The sequence below is a fragment of the Cynara cardunculus genome, assembly GCF_001531365.2.
Source record: "Cynara cardunculus var. scolymus isolate 2C chromosome LG 17, CcrdV1, whole genome shotgun sequence".
NCBI lineage: Eukaryota > Viridiplantae > Streptophyta > Magnoliopsida > Asterales > Asteraceae > Cynara > Cynara cardunculus.
The window spans coordinates 1,487,901-1,512,376 of record NC_037544.1 but is presented as its reverse complement, the minus strand read 5'-3'; the positions used below and the strand labels follow the sequence as shown (position 1 = coordinate 1,512,376).

The 24,476-nt window shown below is 34.8% G+C and overlaps 1 protein-coding gene across 3 annotated transcripts; it reads left to right on the top strand.

Annotated features, from left to right (window-relative positions):
- Window positions 1–11,493: 11,493 nt before the first annotated feature.
- Window positions 11,494–24,233, top strand: LOC112500280 (ubiquitin carboxyl-terminal hydrolase 14). 3 transcript variants are annotated; one of them, XM_025103719.1, is made up of 20 exons: window positions 11,494–11,722; window positions 12,832–13,003; window positions 14,161–14,273; window positions 14,397–14,733; window positions 15,027–15,121; window positions 16,113–16,246; window positions 16,333–16,389; window positions 16,505–16,582; window positions 17,940–17,994; window positions 18,077–18,118; window positions 18,293–18,373; window positions 19,104–19,302; window positions 19,396–19,453; window positions 19,543–19,665; window positions 20,475–20,563; window positions 20,674–20,760; window positions 21,193–21,363; window positions 22,021–22,139; window positions 22,222–22,345; window positions 23,811–24,233. In XM_025103719.1, exons 1-20 carry the CDS (start codon window positions 11,621–11,623, stop codon window positions 23,987–23,989), a joined length of 2,415 nt encoding a protein of 804 aa, XP_024959487.1. In that variant the 5' UTR covers window positions 11,494–11,620; the 3' UTR covers window positions 23,990–24,233. The 3 variants fall into 3 exon arrangements, with proteins under 3 accessions (XP_024959487.1, XP_024959486.1, XP_024959488.1); XM_025103718.1 differs by having other exon boundaries at window positions 20,674–20,763; XM_025103720.1 differs by lacking the exon at window positions 16,333–16,389 and having other exon boundaries at window positions 20,674–20,763.
- The last annotated feature ends 243 nt before the right edge of the window (window positions 24,234–24,476 follow it).

The window sequence follows — 24,476 nt, the reverse complement described above, 5'->3', positions numbered from 1 at the left end:
ATTAAAAAGTAACGTATTTTAACTTGATTCCTATTTTGGGTAACATAGTTTCAAAAACTTCCATTTTGATAACTAAGATGTAAAGTTTTAAACATTTAGGTACTCGGGTAACCGGTTGAAGCATTAACAGATTACCATGCTGATATGACGAGTGGTGTGGTATCCACCTCAGTATTTTTTGTTGTTGAAATATTATACCACATCAACATGGTAACCAGTTAATGTTTCAACCGGTTATCCGATTACTTAAATTAAACTTTACATCTAAGTTACCTAGATGAAAGTTTAGAAAGTACATTACCCCAAATAAAATCAAGTTAAAGTACGTTATTTTTTCATGTAATTTGCCCTTCAAATTTAAGAATTCATTCAAACCAAACATAAGGGGTTGTTTTGTTTACCTCTTACAGTTCCATTAAAAGGCAACCTCTAAATCGCTAAGAGGTGAATCTAGTTTGGCAAAAAAAAAAAAAAAATGTCTCTTAATGTTTTAAAACCCTCTAAATGATTTTGTATCATGTGCCTCCCTTAACTATTGAGCGCCCTAATTTCATTGTGAACAATTACCAAACAATTATATTTTATTTTGCATTATATCATGAGAGTCTCTTAATCATTATGACCACTTGATCACTCTGCATCAAACCCATTCAGCAACTGTCAAACAAGCCCTAAGATTATAATGAAATTCAACTCCAAATCCTACAAATACGGAAACCTTAACTTATGTAACTAAACTATATATGCACCAAATTAACCTCCATTAGGTTTTGAACAACTAACCATCTCAATACTTGCAAATTCCTTTTCAATGTTTTCTCAAAACAGAAATCAAAAGTTGGGGTTTTGTTGGTGTAGATTTTTGCCATTCTTGGTGGCTTCACATCATTTGAGAAATTGTTGATCTTCAAAAGATTTGATGGTGAAACACCCCCTCATCACCATTAATCCTTCACATCTCTCTTTTGCCTTTTCCTTCTTCTATAAGAATAAGGAAAAGATTTCTCTTGTCTTTAAATCAAATTCAAGATTCCAAGATAACCGTTTTGACCCGTAAAATCCCATAAAGAAACCAAATGGTCTTTGATCCAACGGTATCATAGTCTTTGGCCTCATGGGAGATCAATGGTTCAAACATCACAAGAGGTGAAGAGGGTGTGTTAGTTTATCTGTTGTATTTACCGTATATAAATGTTATATATACTTAAAATATGGATTTTTTAAATATTATTTAAAATTGTATATATGTAAGATCATTAATAAAAATAGCCATTTTCTGGAACCAAATTAATCTCTTAGCCATTTTTCTCTAGAAAATGTAAAAATATCACTACCCCCATAAAGTATTATTTATTGATACATATTACTTAAAATTCAATATTGTAAGTAATTTTGTGTAAGTACAACTTATTAAAGCTCCATTTTTTAATTTGTGTAACTAACTACAGATAAACATAATCAAATACAGGATAAACATTCATTCTAAATATAGAAAATTTAAAATATAACTAAGATAATCATTGAGTTGTAACATAATGTTTAATTATTATCTTTATAAAAAATTATATTATTAAACCAAAAATAAATTACTTTGTTATTAAATTTAAATTAAATTATAATAAAAAATTGAATTCAAGAAATTACACCAAAAAAACGAGAACTACTAAATAGTTAATTTGATACCAATATCGATTTTTTTTTAATTTATAAAAATAAATCATTATCATTCTCTCAAAACCACATAAAATCGCATTATATCAATAGAAACAAAAAATAAAATTAAACATTAAAATTAAGATTTATCTCACTACATTAAACAAACACCCTTCTAATTATTGTAAAAAAAAAATGTAATGTACGAGGTAGGCATGAAAATTGTTGTTGGCATGCAAATACTGTTGTCATAATCGTAATCCACATTAAAAAGCGCCACCCTTCTTAACCTAATCATTTCATACTTATTTTAGCCAATGCTAAGTTTGCCTGCTAAAATGCGCCACCCTCTCTCACACATTCTACCCCACTCCCCCTAGGGGACCACCCCAAAATTCCCATGTTCATTTGGTTGTTGCTTCACGCGCCTTCTGTTCTCTCCAGATATTCTTACGATCTTAACATCCCTTTTTTACATGAATGAATCAATTAAATCTCTCTATTTTTTTATTTCAAATAAAATCATATAATCAAGAGTGTCTTATAACGTGTCTTTGTTATTTATTAAAAAGGTATTCATACAATGCAACGAGTATAATTTTATTTTAATATTTTATTTTATTTTTTACTTTTGTTAATATATTATAATTTATGTAGTTTTGAGAAAGATATTGTTTTTACTTTTAAGTAAAAATAAATTTAAAAAAATATATTNTCGATATTAATATCAAATTAACTATCTAAAAGTTCTCGTTTTTTACAATTTTTTATAATTTAAATTTTTTATTATAATTTAATTTAGGTTTAATAGTGAAATAATTTATTTTTGGCTTAATGATATAATTTTTATAAAGATAATTTTTTTGTTATAACTCAAAGATGATTCTAATTATATTTTAATTTTTTTATTAAAATGAGATATTTATTCTATTCAAAAATGGAGTTCTAGGTGGCGTTTGTTTTTTAAGAGGTGCTGAAATCTAAATTCTGATTTCACTTCTGATTTATAAGAGGTGATCCTGAAGTCTGAAATATGGATTAGTAAGATTGTTTGTTTTTACGTCTAAAGTCTTACCTGAATCGGTCAAATTAGTGCAAAAATATAAAAGATAAATAATTTTTTTTACAAAAGTATAAATGATAAATAGTTTTTGCTAATAAATCTCTTCCAACCCCTAAAATACGAACCATATGATAGAGGGCGGATTAGGATTAAGAGGTATTAAGGGGTATGTTCACCACTTAAAATTTCAGAGAACACTTAAAGTTTTTAAGCTCTTATTTTAAAAATAAAACAATCGCTCTCAATACTCAAACGTCTGAATAAATCAGACTTAAGATGTATTAAGAGGTCATTTTGAAAAAAAATAATAAACAGACTCTTAATAAGTTGTACTTACGCACAATTTACCTCCAATATTAAATTTTAATTAATATACGTTAATAAACAATATTTTATGCATAAAGAATGGTTTTTAAGAGTTTTTATCAAATGTTTTATAATATAGTATAGATTTTGCTCTAACAAATTCTCTAAATTATTTTTAAATTAAAATATCAAAAGTTAAAATTAAATTTTAAAAAATTACATTTTAACTTAAATAGCTTATCTACTTTAGCAATCATAGAATTAAGTATATTATTAAAATATTCAATACATTTAATAAAATATTATTTTTATCTTCTAAACATTTATTTATAGTACCTCTTATTGGTGGAAAATAATTAAAATATTATTTATCTATCTTACATGTGTGGCGTTTGTTTTTTAAGAGACGCTGATATTTAAAGTTTTATTTCACTTCTGATTAATAAGAGATGGTGCTGAAGTCTGGAATCTGAATCAATAAGATTATTTGTTTTTGTAAACCAACAAACTTATGAAGTATAATATCTTAATTAATAGTTTGTTTTTGTAAAATCATATGCAAACATTTTGCAAAATTCTATTAATTTTCATAAAATTTTCATGCCAAAATTCATCTCAATAATTGTTTAGCATATGGAACACATTAAGAATATTTTGGATATCTTTCATACTTTCGATGCTATCGGGAATGCCACCGGTTTGTTTATGGAAAGATCAATACTTTTGATAGAGGATAGATCGTCGATAGAAGTTCTTGTTTAACATTAATTTTCTAAACTAACCTATACATACAGAAATTACACACACACACACACACACATATATATATATATATATATATATAGAGAGAGAGAGAGAGAGGGAAAGTGGGGGCGTGCATTTTCACATGAATGGTGAAAGGACAGTGGCGTCCTTGGAAAAAGAAAGCAATAGCAAAAGAAAATCAAAGAAAATGAGGAAATAAGAGGAATTAAAATATTAATTTACCCCTTATTTATCCATACTCTATTAAGTGACAAGGAGCTCTGAAAAGAGAAAAAAAAAACAGTCTGAATTACAAAACGTCTGAACAAATCAGACATAAATGGTAATTAAGAGCTGAAAATGAAAACAAACAAACAAGGCCATAGAGTGTTAGAGCATCTCCAAAAGATTATAGAGATTTAAGGTTTGTTTTTGCTACAACAGTTATGTTATTTTGTATGCTAAAACAGAGAAAAGAAAAGAGGGAGATAGTAGAAATCTTCAAATTTGGAAAAATCTCTAAAACTTTATATTTATGACAAATAAATAATATTTAATTATATCTCGTGAATATAAGATACTGAAATTAAGTGTTTAGAAGTGAGAAATATTATTTTATTAAATGTATTGAATATTTTAATAATATAATCAATGGTAGTCGTTGGAGTTGTAGATAAACTTTTTTATAGATTTTAACTTTTGATACTACATTCTATAAAAATTATAACATAGTTGCTGAAGATGCTCTTTAAAGATTTTTCTAAATTTAGATATTTTCATATTCTCTTTCTTTTTTTATTTTACCATACAATACATCATAACTGTTGGATCACAAACTCTCTTAAATCATTAAAATTTATATTATAACATAATTGTTGGAGATTTCTAAAACTTGATGGGGAGGACATATAAATGTTTTATTTATTTATTTCACCCAACAAGATTAATTTTTTTTATTAATCTGGATATCCAATCCGCTATGCGAGCCGCTTAATCCCAAGACGACCACTTGCTTTGTAGATAGCTCGAAGTTACCGCGTTTGAACCTCTGTGGCCACAATGGGATTTTTATTCATCATTGGATTTGAATCTCAGACCTCCTGGTAATTTTGACACTTGAAGTCAATATCAAACCAATCAGACATCATCCTTGTGGTTCAAAATTAAAATATTATTAACAACGGTTGTAGCATAGTGGTTGAGGTCCTAGAAATGTGGTGAAATATCTCATATGTTCAGAGTTCGATTCTAGACATATACAATAATTATGATAACTGAATTTATCAAGACTGATTTCTCCTTGTCATAAATTACTAGGATTAGTCTAGACATAACCTTTTATAAAAAGATTAAAATAATAATATATAATAAAACTTTAAAAATATATTAAAATAATAAATTTTTTAATAAAATATTTAATTTTAAAATGGTTGAAATAAAAAATATTAGATATTAAAGGTAATTTTCTTTAAAAAATCAAATATTAATTTTTTAATAATTATTATAAAAAAATATAATTAAATTCATAATAAAATAATAATAAAAAAGGTTTTGGTGTAGAAATGTTTTGTCTTTTTACTATTTCCAGAGACAACTGACAGTCCTTGTCCTAGTAAAGACAAAAAGATGGTACTCCTGGAAGTAGTATGTATTGCCTGGCAATAACAAAACTGTAATTCCTATATATTGCTGCTCAAGTTTTTTACTGTAGAAACCAGAACCCTCAAGCACCAAATCTCACTTTTCTCTCTCTAGAAATCCAACTGCTCTCTCTCTCTCTCTCTACAAAGTGATCTTCATATGACAACTTCAATGGTGATGGAGATGAACCTTGGTGAAAATGGCGGTAGGAAGCAGAGTGTTAATGGCGGAGGAGGAGGAAGAAGGAAGTCGAAGGGAAGCGAGTTGGCTCAGAAGAAGAACAAGCAGCCTCAGAGAGGTATGGGAGTTGAACAGCTTGAACGGCTTCGGTTACAAGAGAGATGGAAGAAAATGACTGAAGTACCTTCACTCCATCCTCTTCCTCTTCCTTCTTTCAATTCTTCTGTTGCTTTTCCGACGCCGTCGTGCAATACTGCCGCAAACGGTGTCGCCGTTCATTTCCGTCCTGCTGCTGCTGCTGCTGCTTCTTCTCCAGGTATGTTGTTTCCGGGAATCGGAATCGGAAATGGATGTGGAATGTTCCATGGATCGAACTTGTTTTCTTCAGATCATGTTACAGATCCGTCTGTGATCGTATCTAGTCATGGTGGATTCCGGTTTGAGAACTCCAAGGAGCTCTCTTCAATCCCAAACTATGTCAAATGTGCTTCCGATGGCTGTGGTATTTGTCACAAGGTAACTATTTTAATGGATTATCGACCGATCTGTTCATCGTTCTTATACGTGTTTGTTGATTATAAGTTCTGAAACAGTTTTTTCATAAAATTTTGGTCAGAAAAAGCGCATAAATGGTGGAAGTAACGTCTGCTCGGTGAATCCGTTTCGTAATTTTTGCGGAAACAACAACGTCGGCGAGATGATCGATGCCGGTAAAACTCGTCGCTGTTCAGGACAGGTAATTATTTAACCAAATTCTTTTTCCTGAAAAATGAAACTACCGATCGATGTACATTTCGGATCCTAATCAGTTAACGAAACGCAGGTGACGGAAGTTATGTCTGTTCACCGGAACGGCGGGAGTTCATTGACGGAATATGAGTTTTTCCCGGGAAAAGGTGGCGGAGCAGATGACTACAAGGAGTTGATGAGAATGGGATCGACAACATGGTGTGGGAGTACTTCAGTTGGAGGTGGAATGATAGGGTTACGTGGTGGTGAGGGATCATGTGTGACAGCTATAACTGGTAGCGAAGAAGGAAGTGTTTCTTCCGTTGATCTGTCTCTAAAGCTTTCATATTAGTAGCCTGTCATTTAAGACTTCTGTCGTTTCACCTTTGTATGTATTGCATGTGATCCAAGCATTGGTGCACCTGCTTTTCTATTACTCCTTTTATCTTCTCCTTCTGAATTATACATACACAAAAACACACACACACACATATATATATACACACACACATAGAGGAAACTTCCGCTAGAAACCCAAAAATCGATCATCGTGTGTCATGTATTGTTTTTAGGATGAATAACCATCATGAATAATACTTCCATGATGAATTAACATACATACATATGTATAGAGGGAAGTTCGTTAGGGACCTGGAAAACATGTCACAACGCACAATCTGTCCTCTTTGGGATGAATTAACACGTCTATATTCATGATAAATATGTCACGAGTCATGCAATGGTCGGTTCACGGTTCCTAATCAGTTTTAGTTTCCTAACGGAATTTACCCCTATACATATAAATGTGTGTGTGTATTTTGTAGGTATTTCATAGAAGAAGCATGGGACATGATCATGATGTGGTACTCATGCCACATATCATGTAAATAAGATGAATGATCACACCATTAATTGAAGGATTACTATTAAGAGATGAGACATAGGTCCAGATGGTTTAATTGTTATGAGGGTGGACAAGATGAAGCTTTTACTGCAACCCTAGAAAATTAAACCCTAGCATTATGAGCATGTGATGAATAAAGAGAGAGGCTGGAAAAAAGCTTTCTGTTAATGGAAGAGACCTTAAACTTGATGAGTGGTTGGTTCAGGTAAAAAATAGAGATCTGCAGTTGCTGCTATTTGCAGTTTATGCAGCACCAAAATCACCTGCACTCTGATCTCATACTTCCTCAACCCGACCCGACCCGTATAACATTGCATTCATTTTAAAACTTGAATCAGATATCAATTAAATGCACCTCTAAATATATTATATTTCAACTGTTTAATTAAGAAATACACCCTAAGTATATACCTGAAATTAACACATATATAGTGATTACAACTCGTCTCCGGTGATTACTATGTCTGTGTACGGATCTGCGTCGATATCGGAAGGCTCGGTTGCGATGGCGGCATAAATCGTCCAGAGGGCCACCGTAACGAAAAGGCTGAGGAGGATTAATAGACACAATCGAACTTTTGGTTTGTTTGCGCCTTTCGCAGGTTTGCGATCTCTTGGTGGTGGTGGTGTTGTTGTTGCTGCTGCTGTTGCTGTTGTTGTTGCAGGAATTTGTTTCTTCTTGATTGATTCTACTCGTGAATATGGCGGAAGCGGTGGCTTCTTCTTCATCGAGTCTACTCGAGATGTTAATTTCCTCTCTGTCTGCACGATTTGTGGATTTGCGGTGATTGGTGAAGATGGTGACGAAGGTACCAGAGGCAATGTGGCGGGTGCGGTAGCGGGCAATGCGGCGGGTGCGGTAGCGGGCATTGCGGCGGGTGCGGTAGCGGGTAATGCGGCAGTGGGCATCACGATTGTGGCTGGTGCAGCGACTTTGGGCGACAACACGATTTGGCTAGAATGATCGTTAGAGTTAGAAGAGTCCTCCGCATCGGAAATTTTCTTGATGCTCGAATTAACAATCATATTTTCGTTGAATATTTCGTCCGTCTTCGGAAAATCATACGGTATAGGCGATGAACCGGCAGATGCTGATGTAGCTTTTATGGATTTCTTGCTACGCATCTTCTTCTTCTGTTCCGATAATCGATCGATCGAACGGAAACTAAATGAATATAGATACATACACATACATATCTATTGGCTTCTAATGGGAAAGAAAGTTACGATGAGAAAGACCTTCATCCTTGAATCAATCATAATTAAAGATCAACAATAATGAGATGCACAAGATCAATTCTTGTATGAAGCGCAATTCATGGTTGTGAGATTAAAAATGATCAAGATCCAGATGTTTTCTTACGTTTCTCATCTTAACTCTTATTCTTACACGTATAGTTTGTATATATATATATTATAATGAAAATTTTCGTATAAATAATTATTCTCACCATGGCTGTATCGAATAAGACAGCTTTGAAAATTCTGGACATACGACCACGAGAAGAGGATGATTTCTTGGTGGATTTATCGGAATCGACGCTATTGCCATTGGTGCTGACGTCGCAATAGACCAAATTGTCATCGGAAGCCAAAACCTTGCCGGACGACGAGGGATCATCGGAGCGGGAAGAACCGGATTTCCGGAAACAGTATTTGAAAATCAAGCTTCTGGCTCTCTTCTTCTTTTTCTTGCTTGAACTTTCATCATCCATATTTCTTAATTGCCACAAAAAGATCAGGGATCACATGAATTCATGAATTTGAATTGGGTTGGGTTGCAAAATGTATATATATTGAGAGAGACACAGATTTTTGAGAAATCGACGGTAAGCATATATTTTCAGATTGATTGTCCGCTTTTCACGCTCCTTGTCTAAATATCAATATCAACAAATATAATACGTGCATACCATCGGCATTGTTGGATTCTTTCTTTTATAATAGTAATCAAATAAAATAATACGAAAACCGGTTGGATCACATGTAAAATCGCATTTGATTTTACACTAATACTCAACGTAAGAGTGTGTGAATGACTTAACCCGCGACCTCAAGTAGGTATGAGAATTGGCGGTCCACACGCCACGGTCGGGGACGGGGATTCTCCATTAAACCGGGTATCGGGAACTGGGACGGGGATCCCCGTTTGGCTCAAACTGGGGATGGGGATGGGGACGGGGTCGGGTATCGCACTCCCCCCCCACCTCGTATATATTAATTAATAAATTATATTATATTGGATCCAAAATTTCAGATATCCAATCGTAATAAGATCAAATCGGATCCGGATCCAAAATTTCAACATCCAAATCGGATCGGTCGATTTTTGGATGACAGTCCAACATCCAATAAAACCGAACCGGTCCAATCCAATGACCATCCAATTCCCCATCCAATTAATAACTATATATAATTAACATTTTACAATATTTTTTTAGTTTATATTTATATACATTGTGTTTTAATAACTTAATAAAGGAAATAAAAAGTTGGTTGAAATAGTGGATTAATTGGTTGAATATTGGATCAAAAGATTGGACGAGTCTAATCCAATCCAATGGATAACCAGTAGTAACATCAAATGAATGGAACCGATCGAATCCAATCATCCATTGGATTTGAATTGGATCGGATGACAAAATCCATCATCCAATGGATGATCGGATGACAAAATCCAACATCCAATGGATGATCGGATCGGATCGAATTGGATCCACCTAAATTTATTTGATTTCAATCGATGAACACCTCTATTAATAATTCGTTTTAATGGTCAAAAATATTACCGATAAAATAAGTAAAGCTGATAATTATAAGGAAGAGGAGGGTAATATTTTTTGGGGCCTACAATTAATTAAATGGGCCTTACGGATGGGTTTGGACTTTGGAGGCTTCTTTCACCCGGTCCCAGACACGCAAAGTGAATATAGGAGGAGGTCGGTTAACATACAATGTACACTTAGACCCCTTCTACTTACGATATTTTCAAAATTCATCCTCATGAGTGTATTTATCTTACACTTAGGTCTCATTTATGCCTTCTGAACAACAAGTTTAGTCGAAACAAGTGCATGTATGTTGGTTAATACTTCTGAATGCGATTGCAAAACCTTTAAAAGCTTACTAAGATGATTGATAACTTTTTTTTTTGTTTAATACTTAAGAGTTGTTTGACAGTTACTGAATGGTTTGGTGTAGAATAATAAAATGGCCAGAATGATTAAGAGGCCCTCATGATATAGTGCAAAATGAAATATAGTTGTTTGGTAATTGTTTACAACGAAATTAGGACCCTGAATGGTTAAGAGAGGGTCATGATATAAAAAAACATTCAGATGGTTTTATAACCGTTAAAAAACAGATTTTTTTTGTCAAATAAGATTCACCTTTTAACAATTTAGAGTATGTCTCTTAATGGAACTATTAAGAGACGAACAAACAACCCATTGGTTCAATTATATTTGAATTAAAGCTTTGATTTGTTTTTTAGTTCAAGTTGGTTTCTACTAGAACAACCTAATGCCCCAATAAACCCAACTTAAAAATAAGTCGAACCAATTCAAAGCTTAATTAATTGACAAAATATACAACCTATACATGTAAGTTGCAAATGGCCAAGTGAGAGCCCCGATTGAACCCAACCTACTCCAATAACCCGACTACTGTGTATCCACTGTTCCTAATTCATGCCTTCAAAGTCATATTTACACCTTCTAAATTATATTTGAGTTTTAAACTTATGTATATTATTATCTTTCATATCAAAGCCATTAGTTCTGTTACATGAATGCCTACCAGTTGTTTTCACTTAAACAAAATTAGTTCGTTTTGACAACCGGACTTTTATAATACTTGATTTCTTAGGGCTTAAATTTTAATCTAACAAATTTTCTAAAACTATATTCAACCCAACCTGAATTATACTAGGTTGGGTTGAGTTATACAATTCTCTTTGAAATGAATTTTGATTTCCTAGATCGAAATACAACAAACCCAATTCAACCTACGTTCACCCCTAGTTTTGATGAATACCTACACTCGCCCTGTTTGATTTTAATGTTAAAATTTAAACAAAAAAGTTTTGAGGAAGAAACCAAGATAATTCATTAAATACAAGGGTTAAAAAAGATATTACCAAAAGAACAAGATCATAAATGCAAAACTGTGTAAATTACAGGGACCAAAAATGGAAAAAACCACGAATCAATACTTTAATTTGGCGTGTAGAATTGAACTGGAAGGACTGCTTTCCTAGAAACACAAACACAGAGGTCTCCATTTCGGCGCAGAGTTGCTTCCATAAACGTTAGGGCAACGAATACACAGCGACTTCCAGCTTCACTCCATCGTTCTTCGATCATCTAAACAGTAGGAGCTATCCATTTGAACGAAATTATATGGAGATGGAACTTCTCCGAACGAATCTGTCAAAGGTCCGTATTCCGGAGCCTACCAATCGCATTTACAAGCAGGAATGCTGTATCAGTTTCGATACTCCGGTGAGTTTTTTTGTTTCTTCCGTTTTCTTTGTTTCAACGATGTTGAAATGAGGTTTATGATAACTGGATTAAATAGGGTTTTATGCAATTTCTTAATTTGGGAAAGATTAGGGTTGTGTAATTTGACTAATTTGCTGTTACAAGGCCTAGAGTGATGGTATGCATGTTTTGTATATATGGATAATTATTGCTTTATGACCATATCATGATTCACAGCGAAACGGTTTCTTGTGTGTAATTCGTTTGAGACTGTGAGATACATATCCTCCACGAGAGCTACACTAAGTTTTATATTTGAAAGTAGTACTTTTCGAATGCAAGAATGTTATGGTACTGGGGACTTGCATTCGTTCAAAGAGTATTTTGTGTTTGTTTGGACGCCCTGTTTAAACCTTTTGTCTCTATTATCCTGTTTTCCTGGTTTGTATGCACAGATGATGTGTGAAATATAGCTTATGAAACTAGATAAAATAGGAATTGATGAAAAACTTAGTTAGGTGAACCAGTAAATGGTGACTAGTTTGCAACTATAGGGTTTAGTAAGATGGTTTGCTTGTCTTGCATATAGACATAACTACTGTTCTCTTACAGAACTTAATCATTCTTAGTGATACTGTTTTCTCTTTCTAGCTTTTTGATACCACGGTTCACTGGATACAGGTCTTTCCTAGGAGCTACGCTTTAATTTCCGATGCCAATCCTAATACTTTCTAAATGCAAAGTATTTCGGTTTTCTTGGAACTTGGCAACTGCCTATGAAGCTTACTTCATGTTGATAGAAATTTGTAATTCAAGCTAACTCCAAAATTGCAAAGTGATCTGTTTAATATGTAAAGTTGAAGTACTGTTTTTTGCTTTGAACTTCGTATATAATGTCACTATGTCAGACGTATCATTGGTTGTAACACTATAAAGTTTTAATAAAGTATTGGTATTTTGCAAGTACCGGAACTCCTATGCATTTCATTTGAAGTGTTCATTATTTTTAATCACTTTTGTAATGATGCATTGTGTCATTGTGTCACTATGTGAAGTTGTACCTGATTTTCTTTTTTCTTTTGGGTACCTGATTTTCTGATTTGTCATAACATGTGTTTCTGTTGCTTCAGAAATCTGAAGGTGGATTATTTGTTGACATGAACACGTTTCTTGCCTTTGGGAAGGATTATGTTGGCTGGAATTTTGAGAAGACTGGTAACCCGGTTTATTTGCATATAAAACAAACGAAGAAGCCGATTCCTGAAGATAGACCTTTGAAGAAACCTACTCTCTTGGCTATAGGTATCGACTGTAGCAATTTTTGTTATTTTAACTGAAGTCACTTTGATAGCATCTAACGTAATCATCTCAAAAGTTTGAGTAGATGTTTAGGTCCTGAACTTTGGTATCATGTACACAACATGGTGTATGAATCCTATTGACAAGTGAATCATGTATGGGAAAATACAATGCGTTCCACCACTAGCGGAATAAGCATAGAAAAATTTGAAATTGTATTAGTTTCTTGAATTGGATTCTGAAGTGGGTGGTTAAGAGCTGTGCTTCTAGGATCTTCCGTTCCCATAGCAGGAGAAAAACTGTAGTGGTTATAGTATTTTAGGATCTTCATCACTGGCAATCTCTCCAATTTCTGGTTTACCGCATTGTCGTATATGAAATTTATATTAAACAATTATGTTCAAAAGGTCTCTTGCAAGCCTGAGGCACTTGTGGTCGAAACATGTTTACCTGGCAAAACCATCTTAAAAAAGGGTACTAGTAGGTGCAGCCATGCAATAATTTTAACTTATAATTTTGCACCAGGGTTTTGAGCTTCTGACTTATCTTCTTGATAGTATAGTGCACATATTGTTTCTGCTGCTTTGATGTTTTACTGGTATGTAGCATGTCACCTGGCTTTCAAATCTTCCATCACTTTTGATTAAAAACAAACTGCATTATGGAATTCAAAAATCATGGTACTAGATTTTGCTTCACAGTTTTCATGTAAATTGTCTCATACTCTAATGTAGTATAAACAAGACTGATGCATCGCTTTGAGGTCATGGTACTAGATCTTACCAAAGGGCCTCTGGCCTAGCAGTATCTGGTAACCTAACCTTCTAGAGGTCAAGGGTTCCAACATCACCAAACATTGGGGGGGGGGGGTGAATGAGTTTCATTTGCCGTATATAAATATTAGGTACTTAAAAAAAGACTCATGCACCACTTAGAAAAGCTTATTTATGCAACTCCATCAGTCATTCTTCTCTGGTAGCCGGCTAGGGTGGGGTCCAGACTGGAAGTGAATTCCATCTTGTTGGCATGCCAGCCAATAACCTTCTGGTATGTGTGGAGTTAGTAATGAAGACCATCAAATATTATTAATAAGCTGTTAATGCACTTTATGAGAATTGAACTTGCATGCCTGATTTCATTTGTATGGCTTATTCTTGTAGGTATCGATGGAGGCTTTGATAATCAAGAACTCGAATATGATGAAACTTACAACATAGTAATTTTACCAGATTATGTGACTTTTCCTTTTCCATCAGTGGCACTGCCTGAGAAGGTTTTTCTTTGTTTTTATTTCATGGTTCTGCATTTGTCTTTCCTTTGTTCTTTTCTCATTTGGGAGATTTTTAGTTCCAGACTTGTGCAATCTATACAAAGGCTCATTCTTGTTTCTGCACAGGTAAGGTTGGCAGTTGATGCAATTTTAATCGCGGAGGGTGCTGAGCGGAAGGAGCAAGTTGCGTCTTGGACAGCTGATAAAAAGCAAACTAGTGAATATGCTTTGACCCTGAAACAAATAGATAATGGTGTCATCATACCTCCATCTGGGTGGAAGTGTGCGAAGTGTGATAAGACTGACAATCTTTGGTTGAATTTAACCGATGGAATGATCCTCTGTGGTCGCAAACTTTGGGATGGGAGTGGTGGTAATAACCATGCTATTGATCATTACAATGAAACTCGCTATCCTCTTGCTGTGAAGCTTGGGACAATAACTTCTGATCTAGAAGGAGCAGGTAATGCGAGCTTGTTTAAGAAGAATGCCAAGTCCTATGCTCGTTGAATTGTAAATCCCATTTCTTGACAATACCATTGTGGGGAAATTGTGTCGTGCCATGATTAACTATTGGCAAGACCAATGTAGCATTGTGTTCCTACTGCTGTTCTTTGTTATTACTAACAACAAGAAGTTTACTGTTTATGGTCTATAGTCTGTAAAGAGCTTATTAAGCAAATAGTGTTAACTTTTTTGGTTTGAACTTCATCTTTATTCAAATATAATTATGACTTCCATCTTTTGGCAGCTCAGACGTTTTTTCTTATCCGGAGGATGAAAGTGTGACTGATCCTCTTCTGGCGGAGCATCTGGCCTTTTTTGGTATTGATTTTTCTTCCTTGCAAAAGGTTAGTCCCTTTCAATCTTTTTACTCGTGCCCAACAAAGTACTTCTTTGTATAACTTACGGATGTATCTTATGAACTAATTTATGTAAAACATACGACTTCATTGGAGAAAAGTGAGCCTGATTGATTACTTTATTTTAACTCTATATCTCTCCTTCCTTTATGTTAAGATTAAAAAGAACTAATTTCTTGCCGTCTGAAGTCCTCCAGTATAAAGGGCAGTGCTCTACTGGAAAGTTGTAATTACTATTGCAGCTGTCCAAATGAGGTAGTATGATGGTCCATATTTGGATAAGTGAGTTCTCACATTTTGGACAGTGTGAACACTGTTAAGATTTATGGCCCAACGTCATCACAGATTGGCGACAGGGACAACACTTAACCTACATCTTAAGTACATATGCAGCACGTGTTACTATGATGTTGGTCATCACCAATTCACAACGTCTGAGAATATCTCCAAAACTTACAAATGATAAGTGTAGGCATTGATTATGATTTATAAGTGCAAGCTTACAGTTAAAGTTGCAGCGGAGATACATTGGGATATCATCTTGTTCACATTTCAATTTTTATACACTTTCGAAATCGGCAGTAAAAAGCTGGTAGCATTTATATGTTATCTAATACATCTATAAATCATTTTGCCAATCTTTTTGACTGCTTGCACACACCCATGCGTCATGCGCAAGCCACGGGTCTTCAAGGAAACAGCCTCTCAATCTTAGTGGTTGAGGTAAGGTCTGTATACATCTTACCTCTTGCAGACCCTATTCTGCGAGTGGGATATGCTAGCTACGTTTGGTTTGGTATAAAGCATTTTGCCTTCTCGATAGTTTTAATATTTTTTAATGGAGAAATTCGTTGTTCGAGGTTTGGTAGTGGCATGTTCATAAACACTGGTTGGATGGTTATACTATTGTCTTTTGGACTATTGTCTTTTGGGTGCAACATTGACATACATGTTGATATCTGACTTCCAAAAAATTCAGACAGAAATGACAACAGCTGAAAAAGAACTTGACCAGAATACCAACTTTGACTGGAATCGGATTCAAGAAAGTGGACAGGAGGTTGAACCACTTGTTGGACCTGGGTATACAGGACTTGTTAATCTCGGTAACAGGTAATTTTGTTTCATTAGATGAAGTTCCTATGAAAATTCATTCATTTTTTTCTTATATCTTGTGGTTCCACCTTGTTTTCTTGCAGCTGCTATTTGGCTGCAACCATGCAAGTTGTCTTTTCAACTCATTCATTTTGTTCACGGTCTGTATCCCATCGCTTTTGAGGAGTTTGAATGATTATTTTGCTTCTTCATGGAAAAGGAGAGTCTTGACACCTTGAGCTTCTGTTTCTTATCTTTTTTCTTCAACCCTGCCAGGTACTACATGAACCAAAACTTGAAAACGGCTTTTGATACTGCTCCTGCTGATCCAACAGTAGACCTAAATATGCAATTGTAAGTATCCAATTCATGATGTCTCTTAGGTCCTGTTTGGTTTATGGGATTGGATTGGATTTGGAATTGTATCCATTCCAATCCCATGTTTGGTCTGAAGTATATTCTGGAAATCCCACATACATAAGATTTTGAAATCCCATGGGGTTGGTTGGTATTTCATGGGTTTTCATAGGATTTGTATGTAACAATGGTTCAAATTATGTTAAAAACATTTGTTTTGTAATAATCAATTAATAAAAAGGTAATTTAATATAATTATCTATAATTTTCTTATACATAATGGAATTCAATTCCTTTCCAAGTCCTACAAACCAAACACATCAATGATTTCAAATCCAAATCCCTCCAATTCCAAATCCTTCCATGAAATCCAAATCCCTTAAAACCATTTCCTCAAAGTAAAAGCTCCCTTAGAATATCTCCAAAACTTACAAATCACAAGTGTAATCATTGATTATGATTTACATGTTGAAGCCTAGGGTTAAAGTTGCAATGAAAATACATTTAAGATACATTAGATACCATCTTGTTTCTTATCAAATTATTTCCTCAAGTTACACATGGACCATGTGAAGTACCGATAGAAGAGGGGACAACTATTGATCACTAGTCTGATATAAAAGTATGTTCTTTTATTTTGTAATTTGATTTTTGTGAAAGTACTTTTTCATGGGTGTTACTGCACTTTTTGGATTAGTAAATAACTAGATTCTTTGGTTATTGTTGCATAAATATTGTGCACAAATTATCTGATATGCAATTGTAAAAGAAAAGAATATGTCAATCATAGTAAATGGAAAATAAAATATTGTTATATGGACTCTGTGTTAACAGGGTCATTTTGGAAACAACCTCTATATCTCTTGTGACAGAGACCCCATACCTTATATCTGTATGGGATATATTTAGAGTCTGTTCGTTAGCAGCTTAACGAGTTCAATGAGACTCAACTTTTTTGATCAGCTATACATGATTGTTTGGTAATGGCTTAATGATCTAGAAAGTGGCTTATTTAGTAAGCTTGTAGGGGGAGCTTTATGTAAAAAGCCAACTTTTTTTCTTTTGAAATCTGCTCTCCCAATTGAAAAACACGCTCCTTCTATCTATGAAAAAACCCTTCCCAACAAAAACTTCCCAATCTATACAGATAGATTAATCCACACAGACAACTTTATTCGTATAGAACTCAATGGAAAATCAACCAAACAGCCCCCGAGTCTCTTTGGTTTTCTTTTGTGTGTGGACTGTGTTAACATGTTACTTCAATTATGAGAGATTTGCAATCACTTTCTGATTCGTGCATCCTGAATTTACTTGTCACTTCTCTTAAAAGTATTTTTACTTTGTTTGGCAGAACGAAACTTGCTAATGGCTTGCTTTCTGGTAAATATTCAGTTCCAGCTGTACAGGTAGGTTGGTTATTGTAACTTAGCTTTATTTTGCCTTTCTAATCTCTTATTGTGCCTTAACCAATAAGTGTTAATTCTCCAGAAAGATGATGTAGCAAATGCTGCGGATTCATCGCAAGATGCTGTAAGTTTCTGACTGGATTTATTATTCCTTTTTTTCCAATTTGCAGGTTCATATATGTTTTCTAACATACAATGAATTAATTTATGGGATATCCTATTTTTTATATTCCTGTTGTTTTATTATGTTTTCTTACTGGTTCTTATCTTCTGCAATTTTGTTACATTCCTTCTTTAGAAACAGGAAGGGGTTCGTCCCAGAATGTTCAAGGCAGTAATTGCAGCCAGTCATCCTGAATTTTCAACCATGCGCCAGCAGGTACATCCAATATTTAGAGCATCTCCAACAAATTCTCCAAAATTTCCCCAAAATAGAGAATGGAACTTCAAAATATTTAAAACAAAAATACACTCAGCTCCAGCAGATTCTCCATTTTGGAGAATACAACATTGATTATATTATTAAAATATTTCATTCATCTAATAAAATATTATTTCTCTCTCAAAATATTTAGTTCAAGTTTCCTATTGGTGGGAATATATTTTTTAAAAAAATTCTCTCGTTGTAATCATATTTTGGGTGTTCTCTAAATTTGGAGATTTTCACATACACTTATACTTTCTCCATTTTGGTGTATTTGTTAAAGATGCTCTTAGAAATAATAGACGCCAAGTTCATTTTTCATTTGTGGGGTCAGTAGATTGATGACAAGTACCACATGATGCAACATTTCTTGTTTGACCTCAGTTTTCAGTTTATGTTACTTGTGTACTCATGAAATTGCATGCGTTCAAGTTGTAAATGATGAAAGATATTTGATCTGCATCCTTTTTTTGTTTTTTCTCAGCATTTAAGTCTCTAGATTCTAATTTTGCATTTCAGTCAGCAAATTGTTTACCTCAAACTATGACTGATTTTCACCCTCGTACTTCTTGTTAATACTATAAAGATTTGAACTTTGCTTCTCAATTGCAATTTGTTTTTTTTTCTTTCTCTTTTTCTCTTAGCATATTTATTTTGTAGATGACTGACACGAAATTATCTTTAGGATGCGCTAGAGTTTTTTCTACATTTGATCGACCAAGTTGAGCGAGTCAATGCTGGTAAGCCTGAACTGGATCCCGGAAGGAGTTTCAAGTTTGGCATCGAAGAGCGTCTGCAATGTCCCTCTGGGAAGGTTGCTTACAATAAAAGGCATGACTACATTCTTTCCTTGAGTATTCCCCTTGAGAAGGCTACTAACAAAAGTGAGTTCTTCCCTTAACTGCCTAATGTTGAACTTCTTACTTTGCCGGAAAGAAGCCATCTCTAACTTTATTTATTGATCATTTGTGTTTTAGAGGAGTTGGAAGAGTTTCACAAATTGAAGGCCCGGGAAGAGGCAGAGGGGAAGGAGATGTAAGTCGGATAGCTTGGATTGGGTGGCTATTTTATTGATCTTTTCTTAAAGCTGATGATTCATGCCAAGATTTTTTTACTGCTAACAGGTCTTCTGATGAAATTGTACGCCCAAGGGTGCCATTAAGTGATTGCTTGAATATCTTTTCTGCTCCAGAGGAGGTGCCAGGTTTCTATAGTACCGCATTAAACGCCAAGACAACTGCAATCAAGTAAGCTTTCTGTCTTCTGCCAGCTTTTCATTAGCCTTTAGACTTGTATCTTCTCACTGTCATGTTTTTCTTCACTTAGGACCTGTTTGTTGGCAGCTTAATGAGTTTAATGATACTCACAGCTTATTGGGTCAGCTAGACATGACTGTTTTTAGTGTCTTAATGGTATTGAAAGTGGCTTATTCAGTAAGCTTCTAGATAGGAGCTTTATGCAGAAAGTCAAGTTTTTCTCCGAACATGTCCCTCCCAATAAAAAAACACGCTCCTTCCATCTATGAAAGACCCTCCCAAACAAAAACCTTCTCAATCTATACAGACAGATTAATCCACACAGACAACTTTATCCATACAGGATTTGATGGAAAACCAACCAAACATACAAAATTGAAGAAACATTAAAAAAATACAATTGTGTTATATAAAAACAGAATAACTGTACTGAAGTATCTAAACTTTTACCCGAGTTATGTTTTAGGCACGTGCTAATCGCACTCTATATTCAGTTTTGATCAAATGCTGATTTTTGTATCAGCAGTTGTTAATTGTTATCTCTTGCATGCTCGTACTAGCTACCATCCACAATATGATTAGATTTTTAATGGTTCCCTTGTCCGTGCATCTTTTAGCTTACTTTGTAACACTTTTCATTCTTGTTTATATGCTTTAAACCTCTGGTTCTTATTGGCGTACATTTTTCATTTGTGTCTTCTATGGCTATCTTTAAAATATATGTTTTCAATAAAAGTTTAGGTGGAGCTCATTCTTCTTGCTTTTAACTTTTTCTGGTTGCTGCCTTCTCCTCCCAATAGAACTGCAGGCTTGACTTCATTTCCTGATTATCTGGTGCTGCATATGAGGAAATTTGTTATGGAAGCTGGTTGGGTGCCAAAGAAGCTTGGTATATATATATTTTTTCTATATGCTTCTCTCTCTTACCTTGTTGAATATGAAGATACACTTTGTGTTGATCTTTTATCATTCATGTCGACATTTTCGGTGGGCTTGCAGATGTCTACATAGACGTTGATGACATCATAGACATTAGTCACATGCGAAGCAAAGGTCTTCAGCCAGGCGAAGAGTTGTTACCTGAAGGTGGTATGTATGCGATCTTACATAGTAATATAGTATCCGGCACTACTTTATTTTGTTCTTTCATCATATCCTCGTATTACTACAGCTTGTGGTAAAAAAAAGTCTGTAGAGATTCATGCTTTTCAAGCCTGGGCCTTTCAAGCCTGTTTTCAGTAAGCGAAAAAAGATTCACGCTTTGGGTTTGAAAATGGGCTCGATCGGGCTTTTTCGCGCTTTTGAAAAAAACATACCCCTATTGGGCTTTTATTAAGTGAACTTTTTTCTGCAACCTCTTTTTACAAATATGTATGTTTACACATGTGTATCTTAAAAGCTTTTGATATGTGGAAGGCAGATCTGTATTATCCGTTCGGTTTCATAATTCTTTTTGAAGTGCTCAAGGAAGGACATTTGGAGATATATTAACCTGGTATACTTTGTTCTACCATGTAGGCCCTGGCGGCCAGGAAGAGTCAGAGAAGCTTTTGCCTAATGAAGATATTGTTTCCCAACTTGCATCAATGGGATTTAATCATCTTCATTGTCAAAAGGCTGCAATCAACACCTCAAATGCTGGGGTGGAAGAGGCAATGAACTGGTTACTTTCCCATATGGACGATCCAGGTTTCATTTCAATTGCATTTTCTTTTTATCACTTTCTTTGTACTTACGCAAATAAGGTGTGCATCTGGTGGTCGGACGGGTTCGGGTGGGCAAACCAAAAATCGGATCGGATTTTGGATATGGAAACCAAGCCTCGATTTTTGGGTTTTGGATTTCGAATTGCTTCAGGTTCGGGTTGGTCGGGTTTTGGGTGGGGATTGGTCAGGTTTGTGTATAGTTATATGCAAAAATTATATATATTTAATCGATTTTGAGAATGAATTCAATTAGTAGAAAGGATTGATGAAATTGATAGTAGGTTTAGGAATTAGAAAAAAGTACGGTCGCCTAGAATTAGAATTTTCAAAAGATAATTAGACAAATAAATATATATATATTTAAAAATTATACATAATCTATATATATATATATATATATATATATATTTTGGGTTTTCGGACGAATCGGGTGGCCAAAAATAAACCCAACTCGAACCCAAATATCTTCCAAAAATCGGGTTTTGGATTTTGAGGTTTCGGGGCACTCTGGTTTTGCACAAACATCTTATTTTCGGTTCAGGTTTGGATTCGGGTTTCAGACCATTCAGGTTTTGCACACCCTATGCTAAGTTGAACAACATTTTTTGATGGGTTCCATCTTTATCCCTCAACTTTTTAGACATTGATGCTCCCATTCACAAAGAGGCTGAAAGCAATGAGGTTGATCCATCAAAAGTGGCTACACTTGTGTCATTTGGATTTGAAGAAGAGATAGCTCGGAAGGCGTTGAAGGCATCGGTAATTCCTTTTCCTTTTTCTGCCAGACTGTCGCTTTTCTTTAGTTATTAGATCACGAGTTTTAATCTGATTTGTGTTACAGGGTGGCGACATTGAGAAAGCGACGGATTGGATATTTAACCCGACTGCGTCTGGTCCTTCGGATATGGATGCCACATCAAGCAGTGGACCTACTGTGGATGCCACATTGCCTGATGGGGATGGAAGTTAGTACCTCATACTTTAATCGTTCGTATATGCATATGTGTGTGTGTGTGTGTGAAGGGAGGACCTTCTTTTGAGAACCCATGAAATTGTGATAACCTTGAGAACTAGTGCATCATGTGATATTTTTTATCTATAGCTAGAATTTAATGTAGTGACTAACATGTATTTGTTTCATTATATGATTGTTTCACATGTACTCAGTTCACAATGTGATCCTTTTTGTTGTGTTTGTGAAACAAAAATTGCACGTAAATAAGTTTCACATTGTGAAATGAATACATTTGACGCACACATTGTGAAATGAATACATTTGACGCACACATTGTGAAACACATATATGTTAATCAATACGTCACATACTATACTTAGATGGAAAGAAATCATGTGAAACATAACCTTAAGGTAGAAGTTCTCACGGATCTCACAAATTTTGGAGTTCTTAAATGATTTACGCCTCTATATATAAATATGTATATTTAGAGTTGCCTCCTTATAAATATATTTTATTTAGAAAGTCTTGCATTCTTGTTGGTACGAAATCAAAAATGGCGAAAATCTACTTGTCGGCCTTATCAAAAAAGTTGTTCCTGAAAAGCCTGGTTAAGCCTGAAAGCCTGATCGGGCCATTTTTCAACCCTAAAGCCTGGACCGGGCCTAAAAAATCCCATACCTTTTTTGCTTGCTGAGAACTGGCTGGGAAGGATTGATCCTATTCCCGAAAAGGCCTGGGCCATGTACATCTCTACATCCAACAACATTAAAATGTTGACTTCTGTACACCATTGGCATATTATATGTCTCTTATGGACTCTGCCTAAACTAGAGGTAAAAGGTGTGCGGGGTGTAAACGAGCCGAGCCGAATAGTAGGTTATTTGAGCTCGGCTTGAAAGTTATACCAGGCTCGAGAATTTTTCAATGTAGGGCTCAAGCTCGAATATTTTTTGAGTTATCGAGCTCGATGCTCGTTTACAGGCTCATATTCGCGTTCGATTAACTTGTTTATTGGCTTGAGGTTATAATTTTTATATTTTTATTGTATTATTTATCAACTTATAACCATGTTTGGCTCGAAAAAGTAGATGCTCGAATGGCTCGGCTCGACTGGAGATATGTAATCGAGCTTTCAAATGAGCCGAGTCAAACATTGGTTTTATGAAGCTTGACTCGTTAAGTTAAAAGGGTTCTATTTTGTGTTCGATATAGTCTCAAGTCGAGAATTATTAAGCTCGAGCTTGAGTAGCTCGTGAAAAGCTCTACTCGTTTACACCTAGGGGTGTGCCACTTTCTGCTTATACACTAATGAGTTTGTTCTAAAAATCTTGGTTCTCCTAGGTATGAAGTCCAAAAGGGGAACATTTTGATTGGTTTTCTGTGAAAACCCTAAATGTTACGTTTGTTGTAAATGGGAGCTTTAGAGGGCTAACGGTCTCTGACGTTTTTAATTTTCGGGGTTTTGGTTGCAGAATACCGACTCTTTGGACTAGTGAGCCACATTGGTACCTCGACCCAGTGTGGGCACTACGTTGCTCACGTGTACAAAGAAGGAAGATGGGTGATCTTTAACGACGATAAAGTGGGTATTTCTAAAAATCCTCCAAAAGACATGGCATACCTTTACTTCTATGAGAGGATTCGGAATTGAAAGACGGCCATTTACGGGTAGAATGTCGAACGGATTCTGCAACCGTTTGGATTGGCTGTGATAATTTTCTTTTCCTGGTGAGGTCTTGAGTTTGTATTTGGAAGATGGAAAAGGGTTAGAGTTAGATGATGATGATGAGATATTGGGTTTACATTTTTGACTTCTCTCCCACCCTTTTGTGGGATCATATACATTGGTGCTCAAATAACTAATTGCTTATAATTTCAAACTCATTGCTTTTCTCAATCTATACAATGTGACATCTAGCAATGAGCAATGACCACTTAGAACCATTGTTCCAAAAGGCTCGCTGTTGATGTCATGTTAAGTCTGTGGCATGTCTTAGAGGCTGTTCGTTAGGAGCTTAATGGGCTGCATAAAAGATATGGCTTATTCGTATAGCCATATCCAGCTGTTTTGGTATGGGATTATTTGCACAGCCGTACCCAGCTGTTTGGTGTGGTCATTGTAAGCTGATTATTGATTT

Excerpts from the sequence above, each read along its gene's own strand:
- LOC112500280 (XM_025103718.1), top strand. The coding sequence starts at position 11,621 with ATGGAGATGGAACTTCTCCGAACGAATCTGTCAAAGGTCCGTATTCCG. Across the intron at positions 11,723-12,831 it reads GTATCAGTTTCGATACTCCG|AAATCTGAAGGTGGATTATT; the intron begins GTGAGTTTTTTT and ends CTGTTGCTTCAG. Across the intron at positions 17,995-18,076 it reads ATTCAGTTCCAGCTGTACAG|AAAGATGATGTAGCAAATGC; the intron begins GTAGGTTGGTTA and ends TTAATTCTCCAG.